This window comes from Heloderma suspectum, chromosome 5, assembly GCF_057233095.1.
Source record: "Heloderma suspectum isolate Gila_16-S chromosome 5, 16-S_ref, whole genome shotgun sequence".
Classification (NCBI taxonomy): Eukaryota; Metazoa; Chordata; class Lepidosauria; order Squamata; family Helodermatidae; genus Heloderma; species Heloderma suspectum.
The window spans coordinates 102,429,110-102,454,618 of NC_139462.1; the positions used below are offsets into that span (position 1 = coordinate 102,429,110).

At 42.3% G+C, this 25,509-nt stretch overlaps 1 protein-coding gene and 1 long non-coding RNA gene across 4 annotated transcripts in view; one reads left to right on the forward strand and one right to left on the reverse strand.

The window, feature by feature from the left end:
- The window catches only part of SMIM14 (small integral membrane protein 14), a 34,969-nt gene that overhangs the window by 6,848 nt on the left and 2,612 nt on the right, over positions 1 to 25,509 (forward strand). The window contains exons 2-7 of one of the 3 annotated variants that reach the window (XM_084856907.1): positions 3,558 to 3,618; positions 5,911 to 6,019; positions 9,064 to 9,184; positions 12,454 to 12,502; positions 20,971 to 21,119; positions 22,067 to 23,855. In XM_084856907.1, the coding sequence (XP_084713033.1) occupies positions 9,110 to 9,184; positions 12,454 to 12,502; positions 20,971 to 21,119; positions 22,067 to 22,099 (306 nt within the window). In that variant the 5' untranslated portion in view covers positions 3,558 to 3,618; positions 5,911 to 6,019; positions 9,064 to 9,109 and the 3' untranslated portion in view covers positions 22,100 to 23,855. Of the gene's footprint in view, positions 1 to 3,557; positions 3,619 to 5,910; positions 6,020 to 9,063; positions 9,185 to 12,453; positions 12,503 to 20,970; positions 21,120 to 22,066; positions 24,976 to 25,509 lie in introns of those variants that run through there. The other 2 variants (XR_014792175.1, XM_084856905.1) reach the window with 2 other exon arrangements.
- Positions 15,680 to 20,309, reverse strand: LOC146344219 (uncharacterized). Its single transcript, XR_014792176.1, has 2 exons — positions 20,138 to 20,309; positions 15,680 to 18,146 (listed from the first exon to the last, which is right to left on the reverse strand). It is a non-coding gene; the product is annotated as an uncharacterized LOC146344219 (long non-coding RNA).

The following is a 25,509-nucleotide window of genomic DNA, read 5'->3' on the forward strand; positions in this document are numbered from 1 at the left end:
AGTTGCATTTTCTTAACAACAACATACTGTTTTTAATGAGAAATTTGCTGTAAGACAAAACACTTTCATTTCCTACTTTTGCCTATATATTTAGATAAAAAATACAGCAGGGGGTATATTGTATTTGCATAGAAAACATCTGTTTTAAAACAGAGCTGCTGTTAATGCTTCATTATTTTATGGCAGTTATTCTCCTCGGCTGTTTGTGATAGTGTATGTTTGTGGTTTTCAAAGAGGTTTCTTAAGCATCTGTAGAAAGTCTGGGGCTGGGCTGAGGAGCCACACAGCCTCAAGGGTGGAGCCAAAGGCATAGCCCCTATTTATGCATGATGCTCCTTCATTGGATTCATGTGCGAAGGGGGCTGTTAAGTTAAAAGCTATAGTGTAAAGCAGCCTTTCCCAGCTTGATACTCTCCAGATGTGTTGGATTACAACTCCCAGCATCCCCCAGGCAGAATGGCTGGAGAGTGCTAGGTTGGGGAAGGCTGGTGTAAAGCTTGATAGGATGGGTGTGTGTGTGTGTGTATGTTGGATAGATTTTAGGCTGCAATGTTATACGCTCCTACTTGGGACCAAACCCTGTTGAACTCTGTGAAACTTCTGAGTAGACATGTATAGGATTGCAGCCTTATTCATTTTTAGAGAGTGTTATATGTCAAAATATTTTAAAGCACTAAGAGTGTTATCCTATGCATGTTTAGACAGAAAAAAGTCCTACAATTCCCAGCATCCCTCCTGTCAGCCATGACAGCTGGGGCATGCTAGGAATTTAGGTCTTTCTTCTGTCTAAACATGAATAAGGTTGCACTCTCAGTCGGCTTGTACATTACACCCTTCTTGCAAGTAGCTCCCCCACAACAAGATTCTCTTCCTGAAAAAATGGTTGAGTTGCCTGAGGTAAACAAGTATCACAGTATTTATGGAACTAGATTTCAGTAACTAATACCCATCAAATCTGCCTTTCTGGTGGCACTGGTGTAATGTCATTGCAATACTGGCGTAACATCATGTTTTGGTGCATTGCGTTGCTGATACGCATCATCCTGAACACTTTCGTTCTAACCTTACAAGTTTTAGAACTGGGCTGATAATTCTGCACATTGCAATCTACTGGGGAAGATGACGAAATCTTCACTGTAACTGTTGTAAGTTAAATCCTTTCTAAAGATTTGGTTGAACTTGAGAGCCAGTGTGGTGTATTATTTATTTGCAGCATTTTGACCCTTCAGCTAAAAAAGGCTCCCAGAGTGGGAGATCCAGGTTCTAGTCTCCACTCGGCCATGAAGCTCACTGGGTGACTTTGGGTCAGTCACTGACTTTCAGCCTAACTACCTCACAGTGTTGTTGTGAAGATAAAATGGAGAGGAGGACGACCGTGTAAGCTGCCTTGAGTCCCTTTGAGGAAAAATGATGGGATATAAATGTAATAATATTTTTTTAACCTTAATATTAATTTCTCCAAAACATTGTTGCAGTCTCTTGCTCTAGACAAAGCTCATACATACAGTTTGCAGTGTGGGCAGTCTCTTGAAAATGCTACCTTGGGCAAGCTGTTTGTGTGACGTGGCTCCTTGAGTAATTGTCATTTCAGCTACACTGCCTTCAGCTCCTTTCTGTTGGTGTATCAGACAAGTTTTCAACCCCCAAGGCAATTTTCTGTAGTCGAGAAAAGATGAGATTCAGCTCAATCTAAGCACAAGCGTTTTGAATAAAATAAGAAGTCGAGACATGAGGCTGCCCACTTAAAATGAGTTGAATGTATTACTCCATGGAATGAACGTGGCCAATAAAATATACTACCTAGATGTCCAAATGTAGGGTTTTCCAGAAACCATAGTACAGACAATTTCACTGGCTGTGTAAATCAAATGTCTCTTTATTCTACTGATTATTGAAGTCTCATGGCTATCTAAAATGCTGGGCCTCATTTGGTGCCTCCCATCCTCACGCCCTGGTGAGGGTCTTATAATACTTCCACGAGACACAGAAACTTGATACAAACATAGTCTATCCATCTCCATTACTATAATGCTCTTAAAATGGAATGGGTTGTATCCAAACTAAGGCTGCAATTCTGTCCTCACTTTCCTGAGAGTAAGTCCCACTTAATTCAGTGGGACATACTTCCAAGTAGACATGCGTAGGATTGCACTGTAAGTTAGTTACACTGAAGCTGTAGTCCTGTATGCAGTTACTTGGAAGTAAGACCCATTAAACTCAATAGGACTTACTTGGGAGGAGTAAGTCCTACTGTACTGCATACGATTGTACTGCATACGATTGTACTGTTAGTTATGACCAACTTGTCCATTGGGCAGTTCAGCTAACTTAATCTGGATCCCACCTATTGTGTTACTTCTATCCCTTGAAACATGAGACATGAAGATGGGCTGTGGAAGTATCAAACCAGTCTCAGGAAGGCAAGAGGGGCAACTTAATACTACCGACTGCTATTAATTCAGATTTTGACCAATTGATAGAATAACCCGAAAGTATATCAAAGGTATCAATCTTATTAATTTTGATATAGAAGACCAAATATTGATAAATAACAACAAACTATCTGCATATGAAGCCATTTGATATTCAGCCTACTTTCCCACATATCTACGTTTACACAGTGCACACTGTACTGGTAGTAAATGTTTGGGTTATCAGGCTTGTCTTGGGTGCTGTGGTTGCTTCTGAGACTCAGCTGATTTGCTGGTTGTGTGGTGGAAACTTGAAATTTGAGGATGCATCCACTGACACAGTGAGCAATTTGGCACTAGATATAGAATCGGATTGTTCACATATTGCCACAAACCCACCTGAAAGGGCTGTGTGAATCAGCACATAAAAATGACATGGAGTGATCACTGTGTGAAATAGTATCTGCTTATAAAAAGGTAAAAAAAGGTAAAGGTGTCCCCAACCAGTCGTGTCCGACTCTAGGGTGCGGTGCTCATCCCCGTTTCTAAGCCGAAGAGCCAGCGCTGTCCGAAGACGCTTCCGTGGTCATGTGGCCGGCATGACTGAACACCGAGGTGCACGGAACGCTGTTACCTTTCCCGCCAAAGCGGTGCCTATTTATCTACTTGCAATTTCTTGCTTTCGAACTGCTAGGTTGGCAGGAGCTGGGACTGAAGACGGGAGCTCTCTCCGTCACGCGGCACTCGGGTCTCGAACTGCTGTCCTGCCGACCTTCCAGTCTGCAGTTCAGCGTCTTAACCACTAAGCCACCGCGGCCCCATATCTATATCTATATCTATATCTATATCTGCTTATAGACATTTTTAAAAATCCTATAATCCATTAAAAAAAAATCTTAATGTGTGCTAGACTATTTTAACTGAACAAGAGATGTGTAGTATGATAGTAATGACCAAGCCAACCAAATTCACTGAAACCCACTCATCAGTAATATTGGTATACATCCACAAAATGACTCTTGAAATGTTCTTTAAAAATACACACTTTCATGCAACCCAGAAACATGCACATTACCATTGTGATGTTGTAAATCTGTACGTTTATTTTAATTGCTGTGCCATAAATATTGCCACGTTGCTTTTCAGTGTTGAACTTGAACTGGTTCCTTTGCAGTGTTAACGCTAGCCAAACAGGTGTGACTGGCAGGTAAGTGCTGGTAAAGAGTTAGGGTTTTGTTACTTATTAAAAACCAACAAATATAGAAACTGTACCCATTAAATAGGTACAGCCAGAAGGTCATGTTCTTGTCCTTTTTATAATTTTTCTTAGGGTTATGAAAGGCATATGATTTACTTACGCTTTTTGCAACATATAATGAACTAGCTACATCACCTCCCTTGGATGCCTATTTCATGGTTATAATCAAGTATCATTGTGCTCCTGAATGAACTCCCACAGAAGAATTACAGAGCATAAGAACCCCCTGTGTTGGAACACTAGTCACAAAGTGATTACATCATGAAAAAGGCCTGGTTTGCACGTGACAACCCAGAGTATGGGTTATCATTGAAATGTGGCTCATTGTTGAATTGTGCGAACCCTGTATTATGGTTTAACTAGGGGTTATTAACCATGAACAATCCAAGAAGAGAACCCGTGGGTTGTTGTTGGGTTGTGAACTCTGGGTTCATGGTTAACAACCCATAGTTAAACCATAGTGCAGGATTACCACGTAACAGCAACTCACAATTCAATGACAAGCCTTACCCAACTATACTCAACCCATACTCTGGGTTGTCATGTGCAAACTAGTCATTGTCATCAAATTTCATTTGAATAAATACTTCTATAGGCAAACTGGATTGCAGCTGTATCTAAGAAATGAAGTAGGGGTGCATTAAGGAATTGCTAAGTATTGTGCAAGGGCACACTTTTATTAAGTACAAACACATGTATTTTACCATTTCAGAGTGGGAAGGGGAGGTGAGAGACTCCCTGCACATAGGAAAACTAGTGTAGGAGAGAGAACACTAGGCTAGAAGCCCTCTCCGTGGCAGCTACCTTTGAATGGGCAGGGAGCGCTGTGTTATTGTTTACAGTGGAGGACCTTTCAATCATGCGGTCCCCCTACCTGATATGATCCAGCCCAGGAACAGTTCTTACCATGTCACCTGCTGCTTGTGTTGATGAGGTAGAATTATGTAGGTGAAGAGGTGGAGCTATGAAGATAGGGGCAGGCTCAGTTGTCAGTGGCTTGTATTGTGTTGAGGACCCCACTAGCCATATATTCTCTGCTAGGTGTCTGACACACACCCATAGATACACACAGCCCATTTTGGCAGGTTTTGGTAGGAAGCAGATGATGAGGTTTATTAAGACCCTGGGGGCTACCATGCATGGCTGTGGATTGAATTCTACTTTTGTTGGTCACATTGTGAAGCCTTATGCCAGAACTGTGGTTCATCTAGCCCAGAACTGTGTATCCTTACTTACAGTTGATCTTGGGTCACTCTAAGGCAGCCTTCCCCAACCTGCTTCCCTCCAGATGTGTTTGACTACAACTCCCATCCTCAGCCAGCATGCCTTTGCTGGCCAGGGATGATGGGAGGTGTAGTTCTACATCTGGAGGGAAGCGGGTTGAAGAAAGCTGCTCTAAGGCACTGTTTTCTTCCCAGCTTCAAACTTTAAAGGTGCAATCCTATGCATGTTTAGACAGAAAAGAAGCATGGCTGGCTGGGGAGTGCTGGGAGTTGTAGGACTTTTTTCTGTCTTACATGCATAGGATTGTACCCTAAGAGCCTTAACAGGAAAGGTTTGGAATAGAGGCGTCATATACACAAAATATGTGCTCTGTCACAGAATTACGTTCGCTCCCTTTGGCTCAGACATGACTGAATTTGACAATGTTGTCGAAAGAAACTTTATTTTTATACCCTGAATTGGTGGTATACAGGCATCAAATACAGAAGGTGCAAAATATAATTTTGTTTGAAAAAGCGAACTAAAAAGAATTCCGAAGATCACTTTTTGTTTTCCTAGTTGGTATTTATATACTGACCTTTTAAGGTTATTACTAGTGATTATAAACTTACTGCTTTGGCATAAAAAAGTACAGAAGTAAAGAATATTTTTGTCTGCCCATGTTCACTATCTTTAGGAAGAAGCTAAGTTGTGTTGGAGTGAAGAAGCAACGGCATTTTAATCTGGATGCCTTTCAAACATCCCTCCCCTTTTCCCTTACTTTTGTCAAAACAAGCAAGCCAGAATAGTTTAAAAATGGCTGGCATACATGCAGCAAATATATAACTTATATTATAAATAATAATAATACTGTCACTGGAATATATCTTATAGCATTGAAACTCATAATTAGTATATTTTAAAACTTACATTTGGGCTTCCCTTTCCACTGCATCCCCAAGTCTGCAAATTCGGACAACACATGGCCCATGGGCCTCAAACAGCCTCCCCATAGGGTTTTTTTGCGTCTCCCACCAGGTCCACTACTACTGCTGCTGTGCCATCGGATTCTCAGCTATTCTTGTACAGCTTGCTTTCCAACAGTATCGCCCCAGCCCGCTGTTCTGGTGGCGGGTTGTGGCCCAAGGTACGTTCCATGGAGGCCAGCGTGGCCCCCTAACCTACCAAAATTGTCCACATGTATTTGCTGGTTAATGGTGGTGCAAGAATAAGGGGGCTGTGCCTTGAAATGAGGGTGGAAGATTCTTGACCCTTTCCCCACCAACAGATTATCCTGCACAACTCTTCTCCCCAGGCTCCCCCCCCCCTCCAGCTATGCCTTATTTCTGAGGTGTTTCCAGATGAGGCTTTTATTGTGCAATCACACTGCCTCATTCACAGAATGTTATGTGGGGTCCAGATGTTGGTATTTTCCATTTGTAGCCCTCCTGTGTTTTCCCACTGCTTTGTCCATCCCTTTTCTTACCAGAAAAAAATAGTTAAGGAAGAAAAGATGGAGTAGCTGCACAATGCCTTTTGATTGTTAGCGATAGGAGCCCTTTGTCAGAAAGCACCCTGAGTCTTTGAGCCAACTGGGGAGAAAACAGCTAGGATGAGAGTTTGAAGGTAGTAATTGATGGATAGAGGAAGGGTTAAATATGCCTCTGCTGATCACTGATTCACCTTTGCAAAGGAGAATCTGTGTTATCAGGAGATCTGCATAGCATTGGGAACCTTGTGGTTATCTTGGAACATGAAGGCCCACCCTAAATATCACTCTGTCTTTTATTTGTCCTGCTTCACTGCAAGTGCTTCCCACATGAATTAGAGATCTAAATCTGCAGTGGGGGTGGGGTGGGGTGGGGGTGGGGGTGCGCAGACGTTTTCTATACATTATAAGGAAACAAAAAGCTATAGAATTATCCCTTCTTATTTATTCCCACCTCACCCCACTCTTTGGAGTCTGGCAATACAAGAATTATATTTGCAAAAGACAGGCATGCCCTGTCCATCTAAGTTAATTGAGACTAACAGCCATTGAAAGCAATGGAATGTAGGCTAGTCATGACTTGACTTGTTATATTGGTTTCGATAGGATGTAGTGACAGACCTTTGCTGGATCTCAGCTAGCTTTCATATCAAGTCCCAGCAACCTCAGACTAAGCATATTTACTTGCAAGTAAACTCCATTTGAAACAATTAGACTCACTTCAAAGTAAAGGTAGTTGTGATTTAACAGTGCAATTCTATGCACTTTTAGACAGAAAAAAGTCCTAAAACTCCCAGCATTCCCAAGCCAGACATGTTGACTGGGCAATGCTGGGAATTGTTGGACTTCTTTCTGTCTAAACGTGCATAGAATTGTGCCTTAAGGTTGCAATCGTATACTTCTGGCCTTTGGCCTAATTTCAAACAGGTTGCGGGGGGGTGGGGTAGCCCAGGGGAAAGGAGGAAGATGAGAATGGGGAGACAAAATGGATGGAGCAATAGGGATACAAGGAGGGAAGGAGAAAGCCCTCTGTAAGTGGACCCTCCAAGAGTGATTTGCTCCCCTCTTAACATACTACTTGGCAGGGAGAAAGAAATGGAGGCGGGTGGCAGAGAGAGCAAAAAGGGATCACCTGCCCACTTCTGGCTCTTTCCACATGTGTCCAGCCCCACCAACTGCTGGCATGTACCCCACCCCACCCACGCACATTGCCATAGAGGGAATGCAACCCTCAATTAAAAAGAAAGGTTTCCCACCCTACTGTATGCACTTACTAAGGATTAAGCCCCATTGAACTCAGTGGGGCTTCTAAGTCGATGGAGGATTGCAACCTAAGTTCTCTTGGTCAACTAGGGCTTAAGTTACTTTCAATGAACTCCCATTCCATTGTTTTCAATCTTACTGTCTTTTGCTGATTTTATGCCCTTTATCTATTAAAAAGTGTGGTTACACTTCTATGGACATTTGTTTTAGAGTGAACAAAAAGTGGCAACCAGTGATGGGGGTTTTCCGGAAAACTAGGTTAATTTGCATAAGAAAAATTCCAGTTTGCATCAGAAAATGTTCTGATGCCCTAGGGAGATCTAATTTAGCATGTTTATTTTGCTTGTATTTAATAAACAACAAAGCTTTAAAAAGTACTCCATGTTAATTTTTTTTTGTACCAATACACCACAAATATTTCACCTGAAATATTGGAGGGGGTAATTAAAGCACATGTAGAGCACAATCCTGTGGGTTGCGCTTTTGATAGAAAGCTCAGAGTTCAGAGCCATCCACCTATCCTATGCCCTGCCAGCAAGAGCCAGGCAGGGCGAGAGGATTTTGCCTCCATTCCTCCATTTAAATTACAAAAGGCAGCTAGACTGGCCTCTGAGCTCATCTATCTGACTTACATTTTGGTGGGTGGGGAGTGACTGGAGAGCGCATAGGAAGTCACGCATCATGGCCTCTCCTCCCCCGCCCACCAGCACGTCCCATTTTCTCCCTTTCTTGACTTCTGTCCTCCATGCTCATAGCTCTGACCACAGGCGCAGAGGAGGAGATCCGCAGCATCCCAAGGCGCCCCAGATGCTGTCTAGGGACCATAGGGTTGCTCACTCCATGTGATTTAAATGTTACAGTACATAGAAATGTTTCTAGCATGTACTTCTCTTACGTTGTTTAAATTTAAGAAAAAAACTAAACATACTGAAAATGTTGACACACTGATTAATTTTATCAACCCAAAGAACTGTGCATGAAATGCTGACAACCACTCATCTACTTCAACAGAGTTTAGCTTGCTTCCACTACGGTTCTTGGGGCACCTTCAGTTTCACTGTCACTACTTATCAGTTTGATTTCACTCTTGAGACATATATGTATTGTATATATCTCAGAGTGAAACGAGAGCTTCGGCTATGGGGCAGTACAGAAATGTAATAAAAACAATAATATTTCAATTACAAATATATATGCTAGGGATTATCACCTGAAAAACATGAATTACAGCTTTGAAACTGCCAAGTTTGCCTAATATTGTATTTGCAATTGGCATACATTCATTTTTACGAATGAACTTATGAAACAGAAAATTTTCCTCTGAAAAATAAAGCACTGGAAAATTTTCTACCCCACATCATTGGTGGCAACCATTTCTAAAACAAATAAAAATCAGATAAAACAAATGTGACTAACACACCAATCCTTTTCTTTTCTAGGTATTCAGTTCTCTCAAGGTCCAATTGTAGGCCCATCTGAATAACCATGGCAGAAGGTGGATTTGATCCCTGTGAATGTATTTGCTCATATGAACGTGCCATGAGGAGGCTGATCAATCTGGTGAGGATAATGTGGGGGATGTTTCTCCTTATTTTTCCATTTATTGAGTGTGTGTGTGTGTGTGTGTTTTCAGATCTGGTTTTTGATCAGATTTCAGCCACTGCTTAATAGCCTTCTAACTTCTGAGTGTTTATCTAAGCAATCTTGCAACATGCATGTCAACCACATTTTTTCCTTTTAGCAGTCCTTCATAATGCTCTGTCTTTTATCCATAGAACAGATAGATAGATAGATACATACATACATACATACATACATGGGGTGCCTCAGTGGGTAGATGAGATGCCTTCCTACTGAGCTCTACCAGTTTTAGACCATTTTAACTCCTGCTGAGCTTTGTTTCTTTAGGCAAAATAAGCTGTGCACTTGTACCAGGCATTGCATCATACCAAGGTCCATGCCCTGATTTTTCTGTAATAAGTGGAAACCCTTTTTCTCTGTCTCTGATGCAGGATGGGGAACCCCTTTTCTGTTGCGGGCAATATTTTGGGGTGAAGGGTAGCAGTGGGTTGGGCAGAAGCCACTGGAGGTGAGGCCAGCCCCTTTTCTCTTCCTGCCACCTCTTTCTCCCTCTTTGTCTTCACCCAGGGGGTTGCTAGAGGAGAGACAGTTTGTTCTTGCCAGAGGTCTGAACTGTTTGCTTGCAGGGGCTGCATAAAATAAATAAGAGCAGTGCAAGAGCATGGTAGTAGTGATCTGAGAGTTGGGCTGAGCAAAACTTCCTGATCAATTGAATCCTTAAATTCCTCTGAATGGAACTTATGCAGAAGAACTTGTTTACTGTGCCTCTGATCTCACCCCTTGGAATTTCAGAAGCTAGAACCTATGGTTGTTCCCTTTGGAATAGAACCAACATAGTTAGGCTATACTCAAGACACACTGAACACAAGCTACTGGACACATGTTCTAGTGAAAAGAATGGGGAGTGTGCAGAACTCTCTGCACATGCCCCATTAATTGTGCTTCCATTAATTTAAAAGGGGCTTGTGTGCAGAACTTTTCAGTGGATTATGTCCAGTGATTTGTATGAAGTGACATGCTTTGGAAACTATTACTTACCAGGTAAAAGCAATGATGAGAAAATGCCAACCTGCATTTTTAAACAAAAGCACCATTGTAGAGGGGCTATAAAACCTGGATCTTGCAGTGCCAGTTCCTTACCAAAAGAGAGCAATGTTGAGATGAGCAAGAGAATAGCCAATGGTATATAGTAAAATCTCTCAAGAATTGTTGTTGTTGTTGTTCAGTCGTTAAGTCATGTCCGACTCTTCGTGACCCCATGGACCATAGCACGCCAGGCCTTCCTGTCCTCCACTCTCTCCCAGTGTGCTCAAGTTCATCTCAAGAATAGCCAATGGTATATAGTAAAATCTCTCAAGATCTTTTTGCCCTTATTATACAACATGCTTACACCCTGAAACACATGAGTATGCATGTGTGAGTACACTTGTGTACCTGGCTGTGTGGGTATACATGCATGCTCCGGTGGAACCTCTGACTCATCGCCACATGCAGGCCTTAAGGACGAAAAGGTTGCCCACTGCTGTTGTAGGAAGAGCAGTGGTACAAGAAAACGGGTAGGTTCAGTAATGTCTGAAATGGAGACTCACACAACTTCCTGTAGGGAAATGTGTGAATTGTTCACCACATTGCCCAATAGCAGATGTAATGGGAAACCATGGATTCCCATTATAAGGACAAGCCTGCATGAGCCTTGGGATCACATGCTCTCCTTTCTCCATTCATGTCTGGCTTCAGATGTGACTGAGGTCAAAGGAGGGTTGGTCTTGTGAATAGGAAATCACAAAGAAGAGAAACAGGTTCTCAGGATGCAAGACAGAATTTATTATAAGAAGCCCAACGTGTTTCGGCCCTTTTTCTTGTTTTGGGCCTTCTTCGGGGGTAAAGAAAAAAGTCTGCAGAATTTTTTCAGCAAAAGATGGTCTCCTGTGTCACTCTACTGGTGATACAGTAAATTGACACAGGAGACCATCTTTTGCTGAAAAAATTCTGCAGACTTTTTTCTTTACCCCCGAAGAAGGCCTAAAATGAAAAAAAGGTCGAAATGTGTTGGGCTTCTTATAATAAATTCTGTCTTGCATCCTGAGAACCTGTTTCTCTTCTTTGTAATCTACTTTGGACGCTCACCTCCTTATGTTTTCTTGTGAATAGGAAACCATGACCTCCAATTACATCTGAACCACCCTACTGGAAGCACATGCATCTCTTCATGGGGAGATGTGTGGACCTCCATTTTGGATGTTAACAAAGCAGTGTGCAAACAGGAAGTGTGAGGCTCTTGTGCCTCATTTTTAGCACAGACGGTGTCACATCTGAAGCCAGACATAAATGGGCTGAACTGGGTCAGCTTACTGGGACTGTGACAGTTAGCTTCTCCATAAATTCCACGCCTAAACATTCCAGATTACGTTAGCATGGCATACTCTCAACTGCAGTCTGATGCTTTGGGATAATGAAGTCAGCTCAGGGTCAGACACCTCAACTGTCTCATCAGGAAGGATTTAACTGTTGTAGCAAACATGATAATAAAATTAATTGTTGTCAGAGTGGAAGGCCAATATAGTAAGAGCCAGGGTGCTGACCAACGCTGCAATGCTATATGCACTCTCCTGGAAGTGCATCACATTGAACTCAGTGGGACTTTCTTCTGAGCCATACATGTGAGACATACATAGGTTTGTGCTGTAAATTTGATGAATAGTGCAAGAGTATGGCTGAAATTCAAATGTGCATAAACACATTTTTTATGTTGTTGGCCCTACCCTTTTTGCCCCCCCCCCCCAATTAGGAGGCTCAACAGGTAATGCTATAAAGATTAGTGTCATGATGCTTGTTCCTAACTTTTATACTCATAGCATAGTAACTGTGTTTTCCTGGAAAATAATGTAAATGATGATCACTTGGACATTTGTTGAAGGCAGTATATGTTGGCTTTGAGATTTACTGGTAAATGTCAGATGTTTCTGACATTTTCCTCTGGGCCTCTTAAACGACCCGTAAATGCCAACACACACACCATTTCTGACATTCACTGCAACTTGTATATCAAATTTCTTGATCTGTATATATGTAAAGTGTTGACACATCAGGGAACGCACAATTGATGCACTAAGTTGATTTCTAACAATTTGCACTTGATTCTTCAAAATATTTTTGATTGCAGAAATTCAGAAGACTCACCAACAAACTTCAGAGCTGGTCAAGTCTCCTTCTGCTAATCAGGTCTCTGTTGTTTTTCTTTGTTTCAGTTACGACAATCCCAGTCCTACTGCACAGACACAGAATGCCTTCAAGAATGTGAGTAATAGGGAAAGCTTGGAGAATTGCTGTTATGGTGACAAAGTAAAACATGATGTCTGAGGACCAAATCCATTACAACAACCATATTCAGACAACCATACCTTGGCTTTGCCCATGCACGCAGCCCCCACGTTCCTCCCTTCATTGCGAGTAGTGATGAATCCCAGAACGCTCTTATTAACTATGGTTTCCCGTTTCATCTGAATTTGGAACAAGACAGGATGCACAAGAGCATATCTGACTTAATAAGATGAGATGTGACCATCCAACCTGGGCCACTGAATTGCATGCTGTTTTACCTCCAATAAGTTTTTTAAAAAACAAAATACAGCTTCAGAGGCTGCAGTCTAAAGTCGAAGATCAAGCTTTTTCCTTCCAGCATTTTTTCCAGATAAAATCCCCCTCCCCACAATTTGTTTTCTCATTGCAGCTTGGGAAGGAGTGATTTTAATGGAAATATTGCAGGAGGGAGAGGATTAAAAGCCTCCCGCCCCTGCACACAGCTCTTTCACTTTAGATTGCTATCTCTGTGACTTCATTTTATCAAAGAAAAAGCCCGGAGGGGGGGCAACATGTGACTCAGTACTGTGTATTTTGGCCCTGAAAAATGTATTCCCAGCCTTGGATATCAAAGTCAGCATCTTAGGAAATTGCAGGGGCATATGTTTGGATCCAAACAGAGAAACACTTAGATAATGGGTAAGAATGAAGCCATTGTAAGGCTTGCAGTGTTGGTAATTTGAGCCAAAGGAAATAAGGAACACCAGATTTCTTCCTATTTGTAAGTTGCCGTTCCAGTTTTACAGTGCCTTAACATTCTGATCAGGGATGTACCTGAATAGAGTAGTAAAGCCCAGTGTTTGTGAGTCCTTGCTTCAGATGCCACACTGCAGCCTACTTTACATCTCCCCTCCCCTTTTGATGCAATGAATATGAATTTGAGCACACTCCGGGAGAGAGCGGAGGACAGGAAGGCCTGGCGTGCTGTGGTCCACGGGGTCACGAAGAGTCCGACACGACTTAACGACTGAACAACAACAACAACCCCTTTTGAAAAAGGGTGTGTGCATCAACTTACATCTGAGATTTAAGGTACAATCCTATGCATGTTTAGACAGAAAAAAGTCCTACAACTCCCAGCATGCCCGAGCCAGCACTGCTGGCTGGGACATGCTGGGAATTGTGGGACCTTTTTCTGTCTCAACATGCATAGGATTGTACCTTTTTTCTGTCTAAAGATGTATAGGATTGCGCCCTTAAAAAACAAAACAACAACAAAAAGTCCTGTGGCATCTTGAAGGCTAACAATGTTTTTTATGGCATAAGTTTCTGTGGACTAGAGTCCACTTCATCAGATGCACAGAATCATTGTGTTTAGTCTTTTAAGGTGCCACAAGACACTGTTGTTTTTGCTGGAACAGGCTAACCTGGCTACCCCTCCCCAAAATATTGCATGAGAATCGACTGTAAGTGAGAACGGGAACATGTTTTGGCACTTTTACATAAAATCAGGACATCCGGATCCAGGCCTGGAGAGAGAACTCTCCGGCTCATGGTCCACATGGTCAATTGGCTATGCTGGAGCTTGAAGTACAGCAAGAGGAGTGCACCGTTCTGGGCAGCAGGAAAGACCTAGGGCCCAGTTGCTAGTATTGACAGCCCGTTTGGCCAACCCATAAGCTTCATGCCACTTGCCTTGTACACCCTGATTACCTTCTGTACACAAAGAGGGCTTTGAGGGCTGGAGGTACATGCTCCACTGTGATGGCTCACTTGGACCCTCAGTCCCTGAGGTTCTCAGCTTAAGCTCCAGGGACCCTGGCTGTTTCCCGACTGGGGGCTCCTAGCTCTACCAGTCAAAATGCAGTGTGCATTTATTCTGTCTGTTCCTCCTTAATGGATTGTCTGTGGCAAGAAAAAGGGTGAAAGAAGTGGTGGAAAACCACAGGAGGGTTATGAGTGGAAGTCGACATCTGGATACCCCGTAAAATTCTGTGAATGACCCAGGGCAATGGGACAATTGAAGCCACATCTAGAAGCCCTCCTGTCACCCGCTTTCTTCTGTATCCATCTCAGCTCTTTCTTTCTCTTAAACAGAGTTGGAAGAATATAGATCCTGGCTCTTCTTTAAGTAATCAATAAGATAAAGTAGATGTCACATTTCTGTTCTCGTGCAAAACACTCAAAGCAACTTACATATAGAATTTAAAAATCAATCAATGAATGAGCCCAGGGGTGCTTCCAGACAGAAAGCTCCTAGCACTACAAAGTCATTGCTTTTCTGCTGGAAGCTACAAGCGGAATTGCAATTCACCATCCACATTTCAGGGGGCCTAGTGCAGGGTGTGTGTGTGTGTGTGTGTGTGTGTGTGTATCTATCTCACTATATTCTGTCCACACTGTGGACAGGACATAGCCAAATGGACAGTGTTTTTTCCTCCCCTTTTCCTACTTCCCATGGTCGCCACACGTTCCTTCTGACATTTTGAAGCAGCCTTACTTCTGAGTAAACATATTTTATGGCAAGCTGTAAGTCCCATCACTTTCACCTTTAAATGCACGTTCAGGGGAATCTCCTCCCCCCTACCCCATGCTGCAATGTAGCAAGGCACTCTGCAAGAGCAAAAATTTGAAGCCAGACAATGTCCTTGTCTATGCTGCTTCATTCCCTGATGGTCTGAAGAGGAGCTCTGCAGGAGGCTGCCTGCTTGCTCAAAACCCTGACAGGAGATTACTTGCATCTTTTGCTGCCACTAGTGACCTCCAATAAGAATACACAAATGCATCTATTTTTTGAAATTATGTGCGATCCATCATAAAAGAATTCCGCTATTCCAAATTTCTTTTTTAACATTTTTAAAATGTTCCTGCAGCGCAGGGCTAGATGACTGCACTTAAAGTTACCTCCAGGTAAAAATGTTAAAACTGGGCTGAAGGCGCTTTGATTTTCTGAGAATGCTGGATCTCTAGTCAGTTTCACAAACTATCTTATCTGACAAACCAATCTAGTCAATTTCATAATCCTACCTAGTCAGCTCACCAAGCAGACAGAAAAATTTCTGCTTTGATTTTTCCTACTTGTTAGTTGGCTCTGCAACTCCTGTTTTAGCTGAAATTCTCAGCACCCCTCCCCCAGACTCATATCACAAAGCAGCCCCATTTTTAATTCCCCCAAGACTTTTATTTCATTAGATCAGAATTGTGCAGAATTTAACTCAATCGATTAAAAAATTAAATTGCACAGTAGAATCCCCTAATTAATGAGCTAATTATGGTTTGGGGGTAGGGGGTAGAACAGTTTTCATTCCAGGAGAGATAGTTCAGGAAACTATCAATTAAAGGGTTGTTGGGAGCCATACAGAGAGAAATAGAAGTGGGAACTGCTTAAGAGAACACACATTGCTTTCATTTACTTTTTTTGTTACAAAAATATTTAGAAGGCAAAAATCAAGAGGAGACAAAACACAGTACAGGAAGATAAACCTCTTTAGAGAAGTTGCCGTGCAGGACATGAAATGACTCTGCAACTGGCAACGCAAATCGAGTGATAGAGAAAGGATGGGCATCCCCAAAACATCATCCACCTTCCCCAGGGAAAACGCCTCCCACTGTGTGTCAATTGTGCATTTTCCTAACCACACCTGCAAAAAGATTGTGCTTTTATTTTGCTTTTCCCCTATTAAAGGATTTTCTGCATTAAGAGAAAAGATGGGAGATGCGGGGAGAAGCATGGAAGAATTACAGAAGAAGCATGATGACCCAAAATTTTATCTGTCCATCTCTTCTGTTTTCTCCTCCAGGGCTTCCTGATAGCCCAGTGAGGAATTTAAGTTAACATTAACCCGGTTTACACATTGTCAACAGCTCAGGGTTCAACCATGGGTGCAAACTCTGGGTTGTCCATCCCAAAACAACCCAGAGTTCCACATCCAGACATAAGGTCAACGACCCAGGGATGAAGTGTCTCTGGTTTGTTTATCAGAATGAGAGCAGGCGGGCTCGTGGGAACTAGTGTGCACACACGCTCCCGCTCGTCCTCTCAACAACCTGCGGTTTGTTAACTGTGCAAAGTGGGTCATTGTGTAGTCCAAACTACCCCAGTAGATTTTGTAGTACACTATGTTTGTGGACTGTGATACCAATAAAATCACTTTTTAAAAGAAAACAGTTAAATGGGAGTCATTTTGAATCAGTATTTCACTTATTTCCAGCTAGGACTTTAAAGCCCCCCCCCCCCCGATACTGTAAAGAATAAATGCAGTGTGAGGGTTTAAAGAAGACAGGGACAGCAGTTTAAAAATTCCAGGGAGCAAAAAATGTCAGCACAAAAGGCCAAGTGTATGACAGAATAAGATGATCTTTCCTAGGTTTGAGCCCAGGGGATTAGGAAGAGTTGGCTAGGAATTGCTTTTTTCCTCACCCCATCTGGCCACAGGGTTTTTCTCCCAAACTACTCTCTGCTTCCAGCTCTTCATTCCTCTGATTCTTGTTTCCTGTCTGAAGTCCAACTGTTGCATAAACAAACACTTTTGGTTAAGGATTACACCAGTAATGGCTGGGATTTGGGGTGGGGCTTGGTTTTTAGGAAGCAGGAGGGCTGTGGCTTAGCTGAAGTCAGAGTGATGTTTGTTGTTCTGTTACTACGAACAAATGAATCAGTCGTGAAAACCCTGGCACGAAGGGGAGTTTTGCACATTCAGTCCTTTTGAGAAAGTTTAAAGGATTTGGGGTTTGTTTCTTTGTTTGTTTTGCATCCAGACAACCTGAAGCTACAGTACTAGAAAAATTTGAAATCCACTAATTTAGTTTGAGGTAATCATGCAGCAATGGTGCTCAGACTTCTAATTCCCAAGGAATGCTATATTTAAAGTAGAATTGGAGGCTCTTCTCACCTGTGTACCCATAAAGTTTGGAAGAAGGCATTGACAGAGCAGGGGCATGCACAGAGATCCAGCAGCTGGTTTTCTCTGAAGAGAGGTAATTCTGTTGTGTGTCTCAATCAGCTATGATTGGCTCGATCAAATCTCTCTCTCTCTCTCTGTCTCCCAGAGCCTAAGTAGAAGGAGACTGCTCATGATAGCCTTTAATTATTTTTTTCTTGGCACACTAGTGCTTTTGTCAAGTCACACTAATGTGCTCCAGCCCGCAGTGTGAGAATGATTGCAGAAGTGTTTGTAAATTGACCATAAAATATAACCGTGGTGGTTTCCTGGCTTTTGCACATTTTCACCTCATCCCCCCATCCCCCCATCCTAAAAGGCTTCCCTGAGGCTTAGCAAGAGCTTTAAGCAAAAATAGGCTGGTGTTTTGGCTCCACCCCTTTTGCCTTTGGCCCTGCCCACCACTGGAATGTGGCACATGAGAGCATATCTGAAATTAAATCTGGCACTCAGGCTGAAAGAGGTTCAACACCTCTGAGCTGGAGCGAACAAGGAGGCATTGCACTCAGGTGCCTGCAGAAAACGTTACTCTCCACCTTCTTGAACAGGCACAAAGCCCTGGCTGCTTCTTTCAGAGTTTCCAGATGAGAATTTTACTCTGCAGCTGTTCTTCACAGAATTTTACAGGGGGTCCAGATGATGTTGTCCTCCATATGTAGTCCTCCTGTGTTTTCCCACTGCTTCTTGAGTCTTTTTTCTTGCTAGGAGAAAAAAAAAGTTAAGAAAAAAAGGCCATAGCTGCACAGTGCCTTTTGAGTGTTAGCATTAGGAGCTAACATTTTGGAAGTGCACTTTGATTCCTCTCTTTATTCACCATATTCTGTCCATCGCCAAGCCATGTTTGCTTCTCCCTTCGCAACGTTACAAGAACACGGCCTTTCCTTTCTGTCTGTCCTCTTGGCAAAAACTCTGGTTCACACCCTGGTCATCTCTCGCCTTAACTACAGAAACCTTCTCCTCACTGCTTTATCATTGCCTCCCTTCACCTCTGTCCAGCACTCTGCTGCCAAAGCTGTCCGCCCCTTTCATAACTCTGTAATGTGTGACACACCTCCTTAAAATTCTCCACTGGATTCCTGTCTACTCCCAGATTCAGTAATATCTCGTGATCTTCAAAGCCCTCCATTTCCTTGTCCAGCTTTATCTCTCTGCTCTTATTTCCTGATACATTCCTGCCCATGACCTTTGCTCTTCCAGCTCCATGACCTTCAGCTGTCCAACGGTCTCCTGAACCCTCAAATGATCCTGCTCTTTCTGTCTTGTTGCACCTTAAGCTTGGAAATGCCCGCTAGAACACTTGTGTGATGCCATCTCTCTCTTCTTTCAAATCCCTCTTCTAAATGGGCAGTTGGATGCAGGGAGAAGAAAAATATGGAAGAGAGAAAGCTGAGAGTGTCAGTCTGATGGGATGTTGTAGGATGATGCCATAGACCAGCCTTCCCCAGACTGGTGTCCTCTGGATGTGTAGGACTACAACTCCTATCATTCCCAGCCAGTATGACCATGGAGTTCCAGTCCAACACATCTGGAGGGCACGTGTGATCATTTTAAAAGTAATTCAAGATGAAGTGGAAGTGAAGCAGACGGCATTTAAGAAATAGTCGTCTGTTTCTTAAGCTCAAGTTAACAGTCAGTACAGTGACTCATACAGAGCTGTGTTTGGACAGTGACCTGGAGGAGTGGAGCTGCTGCTATTCTCTTGCCAGCCAGGCAGCCAAACCTCCTTCATCAAGAGTCGGGCTATGACTGCTGCACCAAACCCACAAGAACTGCCAAGAAAGGGTGTGAGTCAGGATTAAATCCTGCTCCACGCATACCCACTTGAGGGCCCAGGAGAAAAGCAACAGAAAGCCCTCTGTGTGTGGAACTGCATTTGGTATGATACCAAAGGTTATACTGTGTTAATGCCTCAAAGGAGCACCCATAGTGGGGAATTAGGAAATAGTCCTGTTTGACTTCAGCTGGGAGGGGTTAATTTTGAAGGCCTCTTCTCAGAAATGTTTAGGATTAAATAGCAAAATAGTGCTACCTCCAGTATTAGAGGCCGTATGCCTGTGTACACCAGTTGCTGGGGAACATGGGTGGGAAGGTGCTGTTGCAGTCATGTCCTGCTTGTAGGTTCCTGGTCAACAGCTGGTTGGCCACTGTGTGAACAGAATGTTGAACTAGATGTAACCTTGGTCTGATCCAGCAGGGGTCTTCTTATGTTCTTAAAAACTAGTGCTATGAAGAACATTTTCTGTAGCCTGTTTAAATAACATCCTATATGGGGTTAGAGTAGGTCAGGGAAAGATTTGGAGAAAGCCATGAACAGGGGTACAAACTGGAGGAAGAGGCCTATCTCATAGAACCATAGTGAAAGTAGAGCTAATTGCCGAGTTCAGCAGGGTCCCTTCTCCTTATCCCAAATAAGGTTTCTTAATGGTTCATGTTGTCTCAGACTAAAAATAAACAGACTTTGCCCTCCATCGATCTCCTTCACAAACCAATGTATGATCTGAAGGAATATGGTGCTGAAGCTATAATCTGCCTGTAAACCATACGCAAGTTGCTCCTTAAAGGAGGAGTGGGCTAAAATGTTGACCAAGTTTAAATAAATAAATTTAATCAAACAAAAGTTTCCTCATGCCAGCGTTTTCAGCTATTATATTTTGTCTGGTTTTGTCTGACACAAGAAGGCATCCAAACTTACCTTTCTTTTGCTGCTCTGTCTCTGCACAATTAAACTGGAGACAGGCAATAGTTTTTAAGAGATGGAAAGTGGTTTTCAAGAGACATGTTCCTATGGTGCAAACGTGGTTTTCTTTGGTCCCGTTGTCACTTCTTTTCAAATAGGTTTGCAGATTTATGAGAGATAGCAAAACCTGTTTACCAGAGGCAATAGTAGGATAAACATACACATCATGAGCAGTTACACTTATTTCAACTGTCTGGAATAAAGCTGTTGTCCATCTTCAGCCTACCATACGTTGTTCAAGTTGCACAATCATCTAATTTGTTCTGTGGCATATTTGGTGAAGTGTATCCAAAGTCAATTGTACAAATGCATTGTTATTTGTAACTTTTACTTCATTTTCATAATAGCATTTTATATTTCAAGAGCTTTTTGAAGTCTTGCTAGTTTTATTGGGTTGGATCGAAATGTAGTCATACTTTGAGTAGAACCATTGAAATAAATAGGACTTAAGTCCCATTGATTTCAGTGGGTTTACTCTACATATGACTAAGTTTGGATCTAACCCATGTTGTGCTTCTGAATGCTTTTGTTTGCAGAGTAGTCTCCTCTCCAACCTCAAAGGGGGAATAGTTTATACACCATTTCCTCCTCCTCCTCCTGACAGAGCTAAACCTCTGTGCCCAATTCAACCAGGGATTCTTCCTTAGCCAGACCCACAATGCTGCCAAATCCCCAGCAGGTTCCTGTATGTATGTATGTATGTATTTATTTAAATATATTAATCCAGATTGATGGGAGGTGACTTGGATTCTGTACTCCATTTAGCTCAGTTTCTCATTTCTTTCTAGTGCCAGGACCAAATACATCTGCTGACAATGGCATCAGTGTTACAGTGATAATGATGGGCTGGCTGCTTCTGGCACTTGTCTTGTACTTGGTGAGACCTGCCAACTTAAGGAGATCAATTACAGCTGAAAAGCCATCCAGCCCACATAATGTGAGTGTGTTTTCTGGTGCTTTGATCTAACTTGGCCTGGGTAACAGAGAACAAGGAAGAAGTTCATAATATAAAAACCTGAGTTCCTCAAAAGACAGGAGGCTCACAGATGTAATCAACACACTCTGATGTAGCTTTTTACAGATTGTACTACATTGGGTCAAAAATAATACGTTTTCTGATCCATTCTAGTACTGCATCCCTGTCTACAAAAACCACTCGCGTTAAAATCTAGCATATCTGTAAATGAAAGTACTTTTAAGCAAGTCCTAGTAGTTTCAGCAGAAATCAATGTGGCAGCCAGTGGAAATCCATAATGTTGTTACACGCAGATGCCCTCCCCCTTCATCCTGCGTAATGTGCCAGCACTTCACAGACCTCTTGCACATAATATTCATTAACATGTTTTGAGCCATCTGCCAAACTTGATTATGCCTCTAGTGCTTATGGGGAAGATTGGTCATCCTTGTACATGGGTTTTAGGAGGAAGAAAGGGAACAGAACGAGGTCTGTATGAATTGTCTTTTGAGACTATTGAAGATACCATGTTGAATCTAGTGTCAGGTCCAGGCTAGGACACTGGGTGATTTTACGTGGTGTTAGATCTGGTGTATGTTGGGGCTGAGTCCCTGCTCAGCAGCAGACAGGATGATCTGCCCCATTGACTAGGCAATGGCAGATGCCTGGGTTCCTGATATAATTGTCTTGGCCAATCTGGAAGCCTCTTAATGTCTATAAAAGGGACTGATATTGGGCATGCCTATTCCCTGCCAGGCCTGAAGACAGCTCTGGGGCCTAAATGACCCCAGTACTAGATAGCTCACCTGGTTAGAGTGCAGCCTGTCCCTGGTGTTACTAGATGAAGGAGGGTCTTTAAAGAGACAGCTGCTTCTCTTTTGTACACATGTCTTCCTGCTGTTCTAATTCATTGTATTCTCAACACACAGGGACAAGAACCACCAGCTCCGCCTGTGGACTAGCGCATACTAGAAAAGCTCAACCACTGTTACTTTGAACGACTGAAAGAACGAAAGTGATTGGAATACTCCGAGTCCCTGTACAACGCTGTTCTGTACATTTAAGATCCCTTTTGCTTTTTCTGTGATCGTTTCTAGTACATTACATTTGAATAAATTTACAAATGTGGTGGGAGGTGATGGACATTTTGGTGATGATTGATGGAGTTATGGTCATTGCCCCTTGCAGTAATATCTGAAAGAAAATTAAAACCTCTGTATTTATAGTTTGTTGACTTTTTCAAACAAATTGGTCTTTTTCTTACATATGGTTAAAGTTGCAACACTGGGGACAATCCACCAGCAGTATCTCTGTGATCTTTGTATACCCCATTTACTGGGGGCTTACACAGAAGTTTCCAGTGGATTGTACCCATTGTCTGGACTTCCATGTAGAATAATCCAAATTGTATTTTATCAGTCCATTTTTTAGTTATTTTATGCCTACTGACCAGAATTGTTTCTGGTGCACAGAAATTCATCTACTATTTATTAGTTTTTTTGTGTTGTCCAGAAGTATTTCCTTGTCTAATATAAGCCAAATTAAATATATTTATTGGAAGGAAGCAAAATAATTTAGTATGATACTAAAGACAAAGCCTGAATAATGAAATGCTACATTCCAAACTAGGACTATTTACAATGTTTTTCAAAATCAAAATACTATGATAAGGACAGGTAGCATATATGCTTCTCTGGAGAGGATGTGACAATCCACAGATACTCTTGTCTAGTGATTTTCTATGGATGCTGGGCTCTGATGTGCACACAGAACCGCCCTGCTTGTAAGGGCTTCCCCATTCACTTAAATCAAGGATATGGAATCTCCGACCTGCAGACCCATGGAGATTCCACATCCAGCCCACAAAGCCTCATTGGGTTCCTCCAGAGGATGGGGCTTGAAGACAATCACCCCAGAGGAATCCCCACTGTTATCTCCAATCTCAGATTGGAGATAACAGTGGGGATGTGGGTAGCGAGGGATTTGGCTGGCACTGGGATGAGTGGCCACTAATCCCAGCAGTGGTTTTATGCACTATCCTGGACTCTTGTTTCCTAAGTCTTAAATGGTGGGGCAGCAGCATGGTGTGTATTCTATATATGCTACTAGATTAATCATATGTGCTTACTGCAAAACCTTTAATATAATGCCATTATTTTCACAGGGATAGCTGATGTGGTTCAATCTTGCTGTGCCAGCAAATATGTGCTTTGGATACATAGTAAGCTATGATGTTATGTGACCACTGCTAGAACCTTAAGACCAGTACCATTTTTTAAGATTAGGGTGAATCCTAAACATATTTCCTTAGAAACAGATCTTGCCAAGCTCAATGCGATTTATTTCCAAGAAAGGCTAAGGGTGCTTTCACAAGAGGCACTTATTCTCTAAAATTTCTGTCTATATGATAAAATCACTCCAATCAACATCATTTATTTTCACTTGTTAACATTTTCATACTATTAGGAATAGCATGCCAGGGGCTGTACCTCTAGGGCAGGAGTGGGCAACTTATGGCCCTCCACGTTCTGGCCTCCAACTCCCATCATCCCTCACCATCAGCTGTGTTGACTGGGGCTGATGGGAATTGTAAGCCAAAACATCTGGAGGGCCACAAGTTGCCCTTCCCTGCTCAAGAGCTAAAGTCCAGCTCTCATTTCTATGGATGGCAATCAGCAACAGACAATATACTTCTGGTAGATACTCCCATCTGTTCACAAAAATAGAAAATATAATTTGCATATATTGAACAGTTTTAGTGGCTGCCATTTGAATTTTAAAATGCTGTTCTATGCATTACACATATTACCTATATTCACAGGGTCCCCCCCTAAAATGAGACAAAAATGTTCACTTGTGAGAGCACCCTTGAGATTTCTTAATTATTAACTGCACCCTTTTTCCTCTCATACAAGAAATTGGACAGAATTCTCAGCAGCTGGAATGTGTAAGTGCCACTCTGCTCATTACAGAAAACATGCAGCATTTAGGTGATAACATTCTGGCTGTACTACTTGTGATTGCAGGGGTCTGGAGGGTTTTATTTTTCTGAATGTTCTTCTATATAAACATTTCCTGCTTCTAGCAAACAAGCGCATTAGAGAGGGCCTTGCTGAACTTTTCTGCCTGATGTACTAGATTACCACTTGGAGAGTCCCTCACCGATGGTGAATTCAGTAATATGATTATCCGACCTGCAGTCTCAAATGGTACAACCCAGAATACTACCATCTCAGTATGTGTAACGGTAATGTGTAAAACGGCTTTAAGGCTGAAAGCATGCTTAAGTTCGGCTTCTTTGAACAGATGCTTCAATGAGGCATAATTTTTGGTTGCCAGCAATGCAATTTAAGTCTTGCCATTTACATTCTTTTGTATTCTCACTTAGAGTTCCTCCTGAACTTCATTCTTGGAATGACTGACAAGGAGAATATAAGATGATTTCGTATGCATGACTATCTGAGTGTGTGTGTAGACTTCCAATTTAATTATTGGAAAGGAAAGTTGCTTGTATGTATTAATACATACAATCCTGTGTGTGCTATTATGTCCACTAGGGCATTTTCCTGAGTAAGTGTGCATAAGATTGCAGCCTTAGTGATACAAAGAAAAGTAACATTACCTATTTTTTGATCACTTTGAAAGAGAACATGAAGAACCCTTTTATGTTTCCAAAACTATATGAAGCTTCATCCCGACAAGATTATAGCAATTTAACAAGACTACAGTAAAATAGCTTTTAATACAATATCCTAACTATACAATCCTGTTTTATTTTAATATGTTTTTCCCAGTTCTATACTAAATTTGTATTCATGGCTTCTAAAACAAGGATCTCAAACAAAAATGTTCTTAGCCCCTTTCCAGCTGAAACTTGTCATGGGACAATTAAACCAGTTTCAATGGGTTGGATCCAAAGTTAAGTATGTGTAATGGGGCTGGTAGAAGTTGAATTCCTTTCTCCCTTCCTTCCCATGGCATTTCCCCAAGCCCCTTGAAAATGCTTTACCAAGGGGTGAGGAGCCCTGCTGAATGTGGTAGGCTGTGAGCTGATGGGAACCCTCCAAAATCGAGTGAAGGCATCTTCTGTGAGTATAGCTCCACTTGTGAAAGGCGCCTATGTCTGATTTGGAGTGGGGGTTCCCCCTCCCACTCATGCCACAGCCCACTGCATTCAGCAGGGTCTCCCAATACTCAGAGCATTTTTGAGGGTCTGGTAAGACGGAGCAGGCAGGGAAGTGAGCTTCAGCCAGCCCTGTTACACATGCTTAACTCTGGATCCAGCTTATTGTGACTTACATTTGTACAGTAGAATCAACATGTCCTAACAAGTTTCTCAATGGTGTCATAATTTTGCATTTCTGAGTGGGAA